This window comes from Molossus molossus, unplaced genomic scaffold (assembly GCF_014108415.1).
Source record: "Molossus molossus isolate mMolMol1 unplaced genomic scaffold, mMolMol1.p scaffold_m16_p_9, whole genome shotgun sequence".
Classification (NCBI taxonomy): domain Eukaryota; kingdom Metazoa; phylum Chordata; class Mammalia; order Chiroptera; family Molossidae; genus Molossus; species Molossus molossus.
In genome coordinates, this window is record NW_023425403.1 from 87,406,263 (window position 1) to 87,419,995 (window position 13,733).

Genomic DNA, 13,733 nt, shown 5'->3' on the forward strand with positions numbered 1-13,733 from the left:
TCCTCATTTTTTGGATTCTTTTTTCTTTTTGCTGTTCTGATTGGGCATTTTTTGCTTCCTTATATTCCAAATCGATGGTTTGCTCCTTGGATTTACATACTCTACTATTGAAGCTGTGTAAATTATTCTTTATTTCAGTTAATGCCTCCTTCAATTCTAACTGTGTATCCATGATTTCTAACTGGTCCTTTTTAATGCTCTTGAGGCCCTCCCTAAGTTCACTGAGGTTCTCACTAAGTTCATTGAGCATCCTTAGAAGCAGTATTTTGAACTCAGTATCTGTTAGGTTGCTTATCTCCATTTCACTTAGTTTTTTCTTGGGGTTTTGTCTGTTCTTTCATTTGGGACCTGTTTCTTTGTCTCCTCATTTTGGCTGCCTCCCTGTGTTTGTTTCAGTGTATTACTTAACGAGAGGTATAGGGCTCGCTGAGACCAGATGCTGCTCGTTTGAAAGAATTTAGGAAAAACCTGAAGCAGGATCCAAGACCGGCCAATCCTATGGTTAAGCAAGTGGCAACAGCTTGGGTGGGCCTGAAAGTTGGGTGGGGAGGGGCCGGGCCTCAAGGAGTCACCAGGGCGGGGCTACCAGTGTGAGCCAGGTTGCTGGAGTCCTAGATATGGAGACTGTCTGCCGCCCCAGGGAAGGGCTCACCAAAGGAACAAAGGCCTCTTACAGCACGTTTATCCCTGAGAAAGCCCCCTCTCCAGCCCTCGCTCCAGTGCCAAACAGCTCAGTTCTTCCCTGTGTTTCCCTGGCGCCCCTCGAGCTGCCTCCCCTCCGAGCTTAGAGGGAGAGTCCGATAAGTCCGTGCGCGGGCCCTTTAAGGAGCTGCCTGGGGCTCCAGCCGCTTCAGCCTCCCTGAGCCTCAGTTCCCGCTGGTTTTTCCAGCCAGAAGTTATGGGGACTTTTCTTCCTGGTACTGGAACCCTGAGCGGGGCACCTGGTGTGGGACTGGGACCCCTCAGTCCTCAGGAAGGACCTTCCCAGCTGTGGGAGCCTCCTGATTTTTATCCGCCACACGTGGGTGTGGGACCGGCCCGTCGCGCTACCGCAGCGCCGCCGCCCCTCCTACCAGTCTGGATGTGGCTGCTGCTTTAATTCCGTAGTTGTAGGACTTCCATTCAGCTTGATTTCAGGTGGTTTTGAATGATGGTTGTTCTGTAGTTTAGTTGTAACTTTGATGTGGTTGTGGGAGGACGCGATACCGCGTTTACCTACGCCGCCATCTTGACCGGAAGTCGCTATCACTTTTAAAAAAATCTTTGTCACAAGTATTACCCATGTCCATCCCTTTTTTCCCCACTGACCCCTCCTCCCCGCTCCCACCGTCTTCCCATTTTCCCCAAACTATTGTCTGTGTCCATCGGTTATGCACATATACTCTTCGTATAAGGATTATATTTATTAACTGTGGACAACTCATTTAGCTTCTACATTTATTTTTTCTCTTCAATATGTTGTAACAGAATTTACTTCATACTTAAAGAGATGACTGGAGAATCAGTAAAATACTGCCTTTTTGCCATAAGTTTGTAGTAAAGTCTTCCTGTAGATAAAACAGACATACTGTTGGCAGAGATCTTCTGCCCTCATCCGGAGGTCTTTTCTTCTTTCTATAATTGGTTGATTTCTCAGAATAATTCTGTTACATATTTACAAAGTTTCCACTAGAAATTCTTTCAGTTATTGCACTGTTGTAGAATCTTGTCCCAAGTGAGTAATGTTGCATATTTATGCTACACAATTCTCAATCAATTCTTTATGTCAATATATAGGCAATTACTTGATTTTTATTTTGGAAGTAAAACCATATGCAAATGATACTTCTCCTTACATAGGAAAATAAACAGCACTGGGGCAGACTTCCTCATATTTGTGAATGAAGCCTCTCTCTTCATTTTGAGAGCCTATGGGGATGTTTGATACTTCCTAGTCTACGTTACGGGAATGCCCACTAAGATCAGTAAGTTGTTATTCAGCTAAAATGACTCATCAGTTAGAAGGATGATCAGTCAGCCAAAACCAAAAGTGGGGAATGACTTTCAAAGATCCTCTTGTGTTTGTGTATAAATCTAATTATGGTTCTAGAAAGACATCTGAGGAGATTTTTAGATTATTCCAAAAGGAAATGCTACCAAGCAAAATGACTTAAGATCCTATTTACATAGTACACTGTCTGAATAGCAGAATTTCTTTGTAAATTTAACCTGTGGGTTAATAATGAGGTTCTTGCATGTGTGTGAATTACCTGTCAACTTCAGTCTTATCATTAGTCCATTACACCTTTTTTTATTTTTTAATTAATTTTTTTTCCATTTTTTTTTAAACTTTATTGTTGAATGTATTATGGATGTTCCTCATTTTTCCCCCATTGACCCCCTCCTCCCCATTCCCGCCCCCCTCCTGCCTTTTCCCACACTATTGTCTGTGTCCATTGGTTATGCACATATGCATATAAGTTGTTTGGTTTATCCCCCCCGCCCAATCCCCTTCCCTTTGAGGTTTGTCAGTCTAGCAACCAATTTGTACTTCTTAATTCCTTCACCTTTTTCACCCATACCCCCAACTCCCCTCCCATCTGGCAACCAACAAAATGTTCTCTGTATCTATGAGAATGTTTCTGTTCTACCTGTTCATTTTGTTTGTAGATTCCATTGTTGATAGATATGTATTCATTGCCGTTTTGTTTGTTCATATATTTTATCTTTTTCTTCAAAAAGACCCTTCAACATTTCATATAATAACGGTTGGGTGGTGATGAACTCCTTTAACTTTTTCTTGTCTGAAAAACTCTTTATATGGCCATCGATTCTAAATGACAGCTTTGCAGGATAGAGTAATCTTGGTTGTAGGTTCTTGCTTTTCATCACTCTGAATATTTCTTGCCACTCCCTTCTGGCCTGCAAAGTTTCTTTTGAGAAATCAGCTGACAGCCTCACGGGAACTCCCTTGTAGGTAATTAGCTGCCTTTCTTTTGCTGCTTTTAAGATTCTCTCTTTGTCTTGAACCTTTTGCATTTTGATGATGATGTGTCTTGGTGTGGGCCTCTTGGGGTTCATCTTGTTTGGGACTCTCTGTGCTTGCTGGACTTGTATGTCTGTTTCCTTCACCAAGTTAGGGAAGTTTTGTGCCATTATTGTTTCAAACAGGTTTTCAATTTCTTGTTCTTGCTCTTCTCCTTCTGGCACCCCCAAGATGCGAATGTTGGCATGCTTAAAGTTGTTCCAGAGGCTCCTTACACTATCCTCATTTTTTTGGATTCTTTTTTGCTGTTCTGATTGGGTGTTTTTCATTCCTTATATTCCAAATCGATGGGTTGCTTCTTGGCTTTACCTACTGTACTATTGAATCTGTGTAAATTATTCTTTATTTCAATTAGTGCCTCCTTCATTTCTGATTGTGCATCCATCATTTCTGACTGGTCCTATTTTATGCTCTTGAGGCCCTCACTAAGTTCACTGAAGTTCTCACTAAGTTATTGAGCATCCTTATAAGCAGTATTTTGAACTCAGAATCTGTTAGGTTGCTTATCTCCATTTCGCTTAGTTCTTTTCCTGGGGTTTTGTTCCGTTCTTTCATTTGAGACCTGTTTCTTTGTCTCCTCATTTTGGCTGCCTCCCTGTGTTAGTTTCTATGTATTACTTAACGAGAGGTATGAGGCTAGCTGAGACCAGATGCTGCTTGTTTGAAAGAATTTAGGAAAACCTGAAGCAGGATCTAAGACAGGCCAATCCTATGGTAAAGCAACTGGCAACAGCTTGGGTGGGCCTGAAAGTTGGGTGGGGCGGGGCCTCAGGGAGTCAGCAGGGCGGGGCTACCAGTGTGAGCCATGTTGCTGGAGTCCCAGATATGGCTGCTGTCTGCCGCCCCAGGGAAGGGCTCACCAAAGGAACAAAGGCCTCTGACAGGACGTTTGTCCTGGAGAGAGCCTTCTTTCCAGGCTTTACTCCAATGCCAAACAGCTCAGTTCTTCCTGTTTGTCTCTGGCGCCCCTCGAGCTGCCTCCCCTCCAAGTTTAGAGGGAGAGAGTCCGATAAGTCCGTGCGCGGGCCCTTTAAGGAGCTGCCTGGGGCTCCAGCTGCATCAGCCTCCCTGAGCCTCAGTTCCCGCTGGTTTTTCCAGCCAGAAGTTATGGGGACTTCTCTTCCTGGCACTGGAACCCTGAGTGGGGTGCCTGGTGTGGGACAGGGACCCTTCAGTCCTCAAGAAGGACCTTCCCAGCCCAGGTGTCCTCCTGATTTTTATCCGCCACACGTGGGTGTGGGACCAGCCTCGGCCCCTCCTACCAGTCTGGATGTGGCTGCTGCTTTAATTCCGTAGTTGTAGGACTTCCATTCAGCTTGATTTCAGGTGGTTTTGAATGATGGTTGTTCTGTAGTTTAGTTGTAACTTTGATGTGGTTATGGGAGGACACGATACCGTGTTTACCTACGCCGCCATCTTGACCCAAAGTCCAGTCCATTACATCTTTATAAGATTTCTTTACGTTATTTTAAATATTGTGAAATTGTGTTTCAGGATTTTATGGAACTATTCTTTCTTCGTGAGCACTTAATGATTCCACAGCGTTTACAGCTATAAAATGAATGTTTGTGGTGTTGCTGATTTAAATTATACTATGTTGAGCCCTGGCCAGTGTGGCTTGTGGGTTGAGCATCCTCCGTCCCATGCACCAAGAGGTTGCTGGTTCAGTTTCCTGGTCAGGGCACATGCCCAGGTTGTGGACCTGATCCCCAGTGGGGGGCGTGCAGGAGAAGGCCAATCCATGTTCTCTCATCGATGTTTCCATCTTTTTCTCATTCTCCCTTCCTCTCTCTCTAAAAATCAATAAAAAATATTTTTAAGAAACCTTTAAATTATACTGTGTAGAAGATACCTATGTTACTTTCTTTGATTTTGGTACCAGAAATACATTTTTTGTATAGTTGTATTATCTGTTAAAATTCAAACACCTTTGGGAGAAAAGATGCATTAAACTATTGTCATCTATTAACTCCTCAGGGAAAAAAAAGACCTTTTAAGTCAGTAGTTGTGATCTTAGGAAACACATGGAACTTGAGACAACTGGATAATGAAATAAGGGAGTACTGACCCCAGAAGGTGAAGGAGTCAGTAAATATAGGACTTGTGATTTCAAATGCCTCCAGGGCCCACGGGTATGAAGTGGTTTAAACTGCTTGTACTGCCAGTGAGCAGTTACCTGTCTAATATGATAGATTTTACTTTTGTTGTTTTATAACACAACATTTCAGGTTCATCATTTTGGGACCTCTTACATCATGTGGGGTGCTGTAGGTGGTGAGCTAGTTCAGACTGGTCCCACACAAAACAAAGGAATACTATTAGAAGCAGGTGTGGACACTGGAAGTTTGAGAGCAGAGGGTGCAGACAAGGGAGATAGGGAGACATAAAGATAAGAGCATTTTCTTTACATTATTCAGAGGAGATCCTGCCTTTACTAATGGGAAAGTTGGATGCTTCTACCTTCCATGGTTGATAAACAGGGGTGTGTATCAGAGTCACCTGTGTAGCTCTGCCAAACTACAGATGACATCTGAAATGATTTACCCCTGCCTCCGAAATGAGATTTTGATTCACCTCATCTGGTATGGAGCATGGTTGAGTATGTTTTAAAAACAAAAACTTGGCCCATTCACGTGCAGTGCATAGTTGAGGACCTGTGCTCTTGGATAGAGAGGTCCCCAGTTTACTCTCTGAAATATGCGTGGAGGTTATCTCTGCTCTCAAAATAGTCCCTTAAGATGCATGACTGTATTGCAGTTTGGCACATTTTAGTTGTCAAAGTGATTTATTTCATTCCATAAAGGAAGAATGAAAAAAAGCAACATACATAATTTAAGAGTTGGATATAGGTTTTACGAGGAAGGATGGAAGAGGTTATATTAAGACAGAGCAGTTGGCAACTAGTTACAGCAAACCCAGTATTAAAGAGACATGTAATTATACCTGATTCAGCTTTTAACAAAAGACAAGATATATCCTTAGGTTATAATAAATACAGACAGTGAAAAATTGTTATAGCACAACTAAACTTTCCGTTTGTCCTGCTTTCCAAGAAAGGCTGCTCACTGCATATGAATTTTTATTTCATTTGTGGCAGTTCAGGATTAATCACTACGATACAGTGATTGCTGTAGTAGGGCCCATGTGGCCAGTTTGTTGTAAAGAATTTTAGATTAGAAAGAAGAATTGCCTAACAGAACAAGTTGTTGGACATTTAAAATGACCAGAGAAGGCTGCAGAGTTTCCTTCATTGCAGAATCAAAAATCTGAGTTAAATGAGGAACCATTTGTCTTGAATAGTTAGGCATGATACCTACTGGGATCTGATGCTTTTAACTCTGGTAAGCCTTTTTATCATCTTACATTCCTGCTTTGGGTGAGGCTAGGCACAGTGCAATTAAGGGGGGACATTTCCTCCCTAATTTGTTCATATTTTCCTAGTATCTTGTAAGAAGGAGGTCATTATCATTATTCCTATTTTGGTGGTTTGCTAAGTCAGTGACTGTCTTGTTGGCAAAATGCCTCCATTTCTGACTTAACCTATGTTACTTCTGTCTGTGGGTCACACTTAGACACAAAAATACGTTTATTACAGAAGAAATCTATAAACTTATACAGAGGTGGGCAAAAGTAGGTTCATAGTTGTAATGCCAATAAATCATACAACAATTAATAATACAAGAATAAACTCATGTACTCACAACTGTAAACCTACTTTTCCCAACCCCTGTACTTAATTTGTCAGCACTAAGAAGAGTTGTGATGCTAACATTTACTGTTTGGCTTTGAAACAGCCACTGCTGACTTCTTGAGTTGCTTCACTAAGTCCCACCAGTCTGCAGAGTGGAGAGTTACTGCTCTGTCCCCACTGAGCAGAGGTGAGAGGCTCAGAGAGCCCCGGAAACGGGTCCACAGCCACACAGATAGGAAAGGATGCTGCTGGCATTCAGTCTGGGTCAGTCTGACTCCGGAGTCCAGGCGCTGACTCACTGCTGTGACATCAGTGGTTTCCAGCTGGGAATTTGCAGATTAGCGATTCTCTGTAATTCCCTTCTACAGAAACTTCCCTCATTTCCAAAGCTCTAGCAGTGTTTTGGGAACCATAAGATATCTTTAGAGCACTTGCTATCGAACTTGGCTACATTTTAAAGTTACTTGGAAGTTAAAAAAATAACACAAATAAAACCTGATAGCTCTGTCCCACCCTCCCATGTTCTGAGTTCATTTGTATGGAGTGTGACCTGGACATTGGGATCTTTAAATATCTCCCAGATGATTCTAATGTGCAGTGGAGTTTGAGAACTCCTGCTCTGGAACAATGCAGAATGTTAAATTCTAAATTTCTATTAGTCAGTAAAAAGATAATAATAATAATATTTTTATTATAGAAGTACTATATATTTACTTTAGACACTACAGACAAACCAATGAAAATTATTTGTGATTCAGTCACTGAACAATAACCAGCATAGGATTTGACTATGTACTTTTTTATTTTGTGGATGTTTGTGTATTTAAAGCCTTAACTGTATTGTTACTCTTCTGTAGAATTTTATATACTTAAGGCCATACTGCCTTCTATCTCTCTTATATAGTCACATGCTTTGCCAGACTGAGAAATTCTTGATTCTTATGCACATATAGTAGTATTGTTGATTAACTCATATAGGCCAGTAACTCTCGAAGTGGAGTAATGTCTCTATTCATGGAGAATTTGTATGTTATTTGAGGCGGTGTTAATGAGATGAACCAGTTGGATGTCTCTCTGTTGTACCCTGGCTTATACAGCACTTCTTCAGAAAAGTAACCTCGGTTTGCTTCCGTGCCTGCCTTTCTAAGGCAAAGCCCAGGTGGTTCGAACCCCCGGGCTGTGGCATGCATTCACACCCAGTGAGCGCTGGGGTGTGTGAACAGGCACACAGGTGTGTTCCGGGATCTGAGGTGTGAGTGGTGGCTATAGCTTGAAAAAACTAATTACTCAAGTAAGTTCAGATGTGCCTGAAAAAAACTATTTGGGAATGGTGGAATAGTAGGAAGAGGATAAGAATAGGGTTGAGATGAGGAAGTGGCTAAGGGACCCTTTAGGATAGGTAAGCCGCAGATTCTTCAAGAAATGTGGAAAGTCCTGTAGATCCAGAAATATCCTGGCCTTGGCCCCCAAAAGGCTCACTCAGTCTTCCCTGGGAATAACCTCCTCCCCCCATCTCCTCTACCCTTCCATTTCATCACCCTACTAATTTGTCAGAATCAAAAGACTGATTCAGATATACTTTCAGAGTAACTACCAAAAAATGTTTGGAGTTTCCTGCTCCCCAAATACTGTCCTATTGAAGATTTGGATGAGAAACCACTGCAGTGTAATGGGGTTCAGTTAGGATACACCAGAGCCTGCCAGTTAACAACTGTCATTCCCTTTAAATAAGAGGTTGGGGTGGAGGGTCTCAGAGCACTTAAGGCTAATGAGGGCTGACCCTCTAGAGGAAGGGGTCCCTGTTACAGGTTTGCTGGCAGCTGTGTCTTCAGGTGGACCCAGACAACTCTGGGCTGTTTGCTGAGGTGCCTACTTTTGGTGGTGCAGCCGCAAAAACCAGGCACCTCTGCCTCGCATCATTTATGAAAGGTTTTCTGTTTCCTGCCCACTTCTTTTAGTGGAACTTTATAATCGGTAGATTTCTTAAGTCACAATTATTTACAATTTTTTGGTTCTTAAAAATGTAATTATTATTTTAAAAATGTGTTATAACCTTTCCTTGCTTATGATTGTCCATTTTAAACACATTTTTATTAAAAAGGAGATTTTACTGACACTTTAGGTCATCAGTATAAGATACATGCATAATTTATATTGCTGAAATCTTTTAGAATTGAGTCATTGTGTGGTTCCCAAAGTGACAGGAAAAATGAGAAGCTATTTCTTTCTTATTCTCCTTTTGTGTTGAACTCACAGTGACTCCTAGAGAATAGAAAGGCATTAAAGATAGTTAAACTCAGACATCCTGCTTGACTTAGAATTAAACAAAAACAAATTTAAAGAATTAAATAGCAAACCTGGTTTATTTATCTGAATGATGGTTATCTCCCTGTAACATCATAATGAAAGACAGGGAAATCTTTGTGGTTACATTATATAGTATAGCTAAATAAATAAAATGCTAGAGGTGATATGTTCAGGTAAATGTCAGATGTGTTCAGTCCAGCGACGCTCTGAGATTTCAAGAGTACTGTGCCAGCCGTCAGAGCCAGGAGGGTGTTATGATTTAATGCTAACGCTCTGCTGCTTTTGATGAGCTGGCCCAGAAAAGCATTTGAAGCAATAAAGCATCCATTTGGCTCCTAAGTAATGAGGGAGGCATTGCTCTTTGCATTAACTATTTATTCAAGAAGAGAAGTGACCAACCTCTAATAAGCTTTATCCAGAGAGGGTAGTGGAAAACGGAAGAAAATGCAAAGGGGAGGTTCTGTTCATTTCATATGCAATTCCCCAGTACCCAAAGCTACAGTTGGTGCTGCTCTTCCTGTGAGTCCGGCCAGCTGTATGTGAGTGGGAGTGCCTGTCAGATGCACTCAAGGCCTCGTGGTTTAAGGAAGGATTGTGTCGCCTGAACTAATGGCAGATGAGAGGAAGCAATGACTGGTGAGTAGATAAGACTGGGCTGACCTTCATGGTTTTAAATAATGGACTTATTTTCTAAGATGAACAGTAGTGATTGAGGCTTGTTAGTTTATTCCTTTTGGGAAGGTTTCCTTTTGTTTTTAAAGATGATTATTGCTTTTGACTCGAGAAATCTGCTCTATAATGCCATATGTAGATAGATTATCACCTGATCAAATGGCTTTTAACCTGAGAAAATGTATTTGCTATATAAAGAAGTAGATAATTTATTATTTGGAAATGGTTTCTGGGTAGGAATGTAACAATTTGCTCCTGTTCCATGAGTAAATAAATGCTCCCTTATTTGCAGTAAATGCTTAGGGTTTAGCAACTTGGAGATTAAATATTGTTTTCACCCACAACTAGGGTCTCTTTCAAGTCATTTCAGAATCCTACTTTGAATCACTTTTGGTGCTATAACAGCATGAAGTTTTCATTTTGCTTGCTTTAAGATTCTTAATATAATGAATGTGCCTTCTTTAGTGACATGCAGAAAAAAAGATGGAAGTCACAATTATTATTTTTCTTTAAAACCATCTAAAATACTTTTATGCTAACTCCCCCCCCCCCCCATGAAAAAGTAGTACAGTGGAGTTCTACAAATTGGGGAAAAAATCCTTCATGTAAATCATATTAGAATAGGCAATCGGAATTTGTAAACCCACATCATAACAGGATATTCTTGATACTATTGTAAGCCAATTATAAAACCATTTAATTTCTTTGATTTTCAATTAAAAAAATTAGTAACTATACATTAATTCTAAGCTTACCGTGAATTATTTTGAAGTATATTTAAAATTAATTTTCAAAATATATTTTATGAAATGAGAATGCATTGTTTATTTGGGTTCATTGCCTTTGGTAAGGGGCTAAAAACCCAGATAAAGACCTAGCGATGAGATCAAAGTCAAGAAAATGTTCCTTCTAATTTTTCTTTCCTAGACCAGGTTGCATCTTGCTGGGAGAACTAAACTCATTTACTTTACTTTCATCAAGGAAGGAAGGACTCAATTAGAACTGGAAATACCTTGTAAGATGTTAGGTTCTGCAGTTATCCCTCTTATTGGTTATGAACAGTCACTAGATTGAATTATTCCTTTCAGATTATCACTCCATTCAGAAGACTAATGCTGTGTGCTGAGAACAGAAAGGAGATGGAGGATTGGATCAGCTCACTGAAGTCTGTACAGACCAGGGAACCTTACGAGGTAGAGTAGCAGCTCCTCTGGCATCTCGTGTGCTTAGAGAACGTTCACTGAAGAGCTAACGTATGTTCTGCAAAAATAAGTACGTGGATATTCGCTCAGCAACTTGTTTAAACCTGATATTGCATTATTTTTACTTAAAGCAAAGTGTTTAATTTTTAAAACAGGGATTTGAAATTTTAATCGTAACTATACACATTCCAATTGTGACGTATCTGTAGTCTTGTTCTCTTGTTCGGCAAATCTGTGTTAACGTCTCATTTCTAGGTGGCCCAGTTTAACGTGGAACATTTCTCAGGGATGCATAACTGGTACGCCTGTTCCCACGCCCGACCCACCTTCTGCAACGTGTGCCGAGAGAGTCTTTCTGGAGTCACCTCCCACGGCCTGTCCTGCGAAGGTACTGTACATCCAGCATGTGTTGTCCCTCAGCGCTGACCATGCACTGACCATACTGCCATTGCGACTTCTGAGGTGTGAACGGAGAAGAGTCACCACGGGAATACTTTTCCCCTGAGCAGTAGCTGGGAGCAGCTCCGCAGGAACAGTGTTTAAGGTTTACGGCGGCTTACAGGAGAGCTCTGCACACATAGGACTGTCTTGGGAAATGTTTGGCTCAGGAAAGGGTAACATAAAATTATTTGAAAGGAAGTATAGATCAAAATGTAGCATTTCACTCCTGAGGAACTAGTAACTACTGATTTAAAACAAATTTTTTAGACTGTGTGTGTCATTCCAGTTTTCCAGTATCCTTTTTCTGTTCTGATTGATTATGGAGAACCAAACTTTCAGTGAGGACAATATAAACTCTTTGGCAGAATTTCTGATTGTTACTTATATTGCATTGTTTTAAATGCTGTTTTGATTTGTTTCATGTATGTTCAATTTAAGTTGATGCCATCTTTCTAATTTCCTTCAAGTTTTCTAAAAATAAGGTCTATGTTGTTTTCATTACAGGATTGGTGGATTATTTTTAAATTTAAGAGCAGTGACCACTTAAAGGAAATACATTAATAATCACCAAGAGAAAACTCATAACTTTTTTAGATTCAATTTTTTATCTCAGTGATCACATCATTATGTACCACTTTTTGAACTATCTATAATACTAACTTTTTTCTCTAATACAAAAAATTATGAAGTGATTTTGATTATAACTTTATTATAATTAAATAATGAAACATAAATAGAATCACCATTTTAAATAATTTTAAGTAAGATCTGCAATAGGTCATTAATTCAGCTATTTAATATGATACAGCAGAGTGGTTGAGAATAGAGCACGGCACTTAGACCCTCTGGGTACCAGTTTCACTTCAACATTTCAAATTGTGACCAGTGGAAAGAAATAGCTGGACTCTTTCAGACTTATATTTCCTCATTTGTAAAATGGGGGTAATAGTCATTTATAGCTCATAAAACATTATGGAAATTCAGTGAGAGAGAATACATGTAATAAAACTACTTTTCCAGTCAAGTAAATTATAGACATTCTAACTGTGCTCCATAAGAAATTTATCAAGTAAAAAAAATACAGATTGCATTGTGGCCTGAAGCATTAAAATTCATAAAAATGAACATTTGGAAGAGGCATTGAACTTTTTTTTTTTTAGATTTAAAGAATGTTTGCAAACAAAAATATAATTGGCTCTTTTGCCTGTAATAATCTGAAAGGATCCCTGTAGCTCTGAACAACTCCTGCCAGGTCTGTGATACTATGTGGCATTACTTTGCAGGGTGTTTTTATTGCCTTCTGGTTTCTTACCCAGAAAATGCTAAAAATGATTTGAGATCTGAGCTACTCTGTGGTACCCTTCTGATTTGGGAGTTAGACATTATTAAATATATTTGTTTAGAAATTGAGATTAGCCCTGGCCGGTTTGGCTCAGCGGTTAGAGCGTTGACCTACGGTACAGAGAGTCCTGGGTTCGGTTCCCGCTAAGGGCACGTACCTCGGTTGCAGTTTGTCCCCGGCCCTGGTTGGTCATGCGGGTGGCAGCCACTCGATGTGTTCCTTTCACATCGATGTTTCTCTCTCTCTCTCTGTTCCTCTCTCTCCCTCCTGCTCTATCTGAACGAAAAATGGAAAAATGTCCTCGGGTGAGGATAAAAAAAAAAAAAAGAAATTGAGATTGACAGTGGTATGACAATATTTTTCTAAGCATTTTTAAAGAAAAATAAAAATTACATCAGCTGGTGAGAAACTTTAATTTTTAAATAAATTTGTTGTTACATTATTTTGTTAATAACAAAGTCTTTTTTAAAAGTATCAATTATTGTATTTTTAAATTATATTTTTAGAGGCATATATGTTAGTATTTATTTTCTCTGCTTATAAAAATTTTAAATCTACAGCATTTTGCCCATTAGTATTTTCAGAACTGTCGCAGAGGTTTTAAAAATCCCAAGTGTTTTATGAACTTATAAAAAAGTTGCCTTTTTATTTTATGAGAAGGTGATTATTTAGGATATTTTTACTGTAATCAAAGTTAAACTTAAGAACCCCCCCCCCACCCCCCAATCTGAATAACTACCTGCTTAGTAAAACTAAAGTCACAGGATACAATAAGCTTTAAAAGTTAGAACAGAGATGCAAATACAAGAAAATGTGTTCAGCAGTGATAATGAATGACATTGTGTTAGGATGGACTCCTGGTTCCGGTGTGCAAAGCTATACTACATTTACCTAATCTTTCTGTTCTCGCTTTTCTCAATAACACAAGGCTGTGCTGGTTTTTCTTCTAGGTTTGTGTTGAATAATAGCTAAAATTATTATTTTAAAGTCTTGCATATATAAAACATGTGAAAAATAGGAGACAAAAGACTTTTGATAAATAATCCCCTAAAT

At 39.7% G+C, this 13,733-nt stretch overlaps 1 protein-coding gene across 3 annotated transcripts in view; it reads left to right on the forward strand.

Moving 5' to 3' along the window:
- Window positions 1-13,733, forward strand: part of DGKH (diacylglycerol kinase eta) — a 199,159-nt gene that overhangs the window by 109,564 nt on the left and 75,862 nt on the right. For all 3 annotated transcript variants that reach the window (XM_036249838.1, XM_036249840.1, XM_036249839.1), the window contains exons 4-5: window positions 10,784-10,888; window positions 11,153-11,285. In XM_036249838.1, the coding sequence (XP_036105731.1) occupies window positions 10,784-10,888; window positions 11,153-11,285 (238 nt within the window). The remainder of the gene's footprint in view (window positions 1-10,783; window positions 10,889-11,152; window positions 11,286-13,733) is intronic.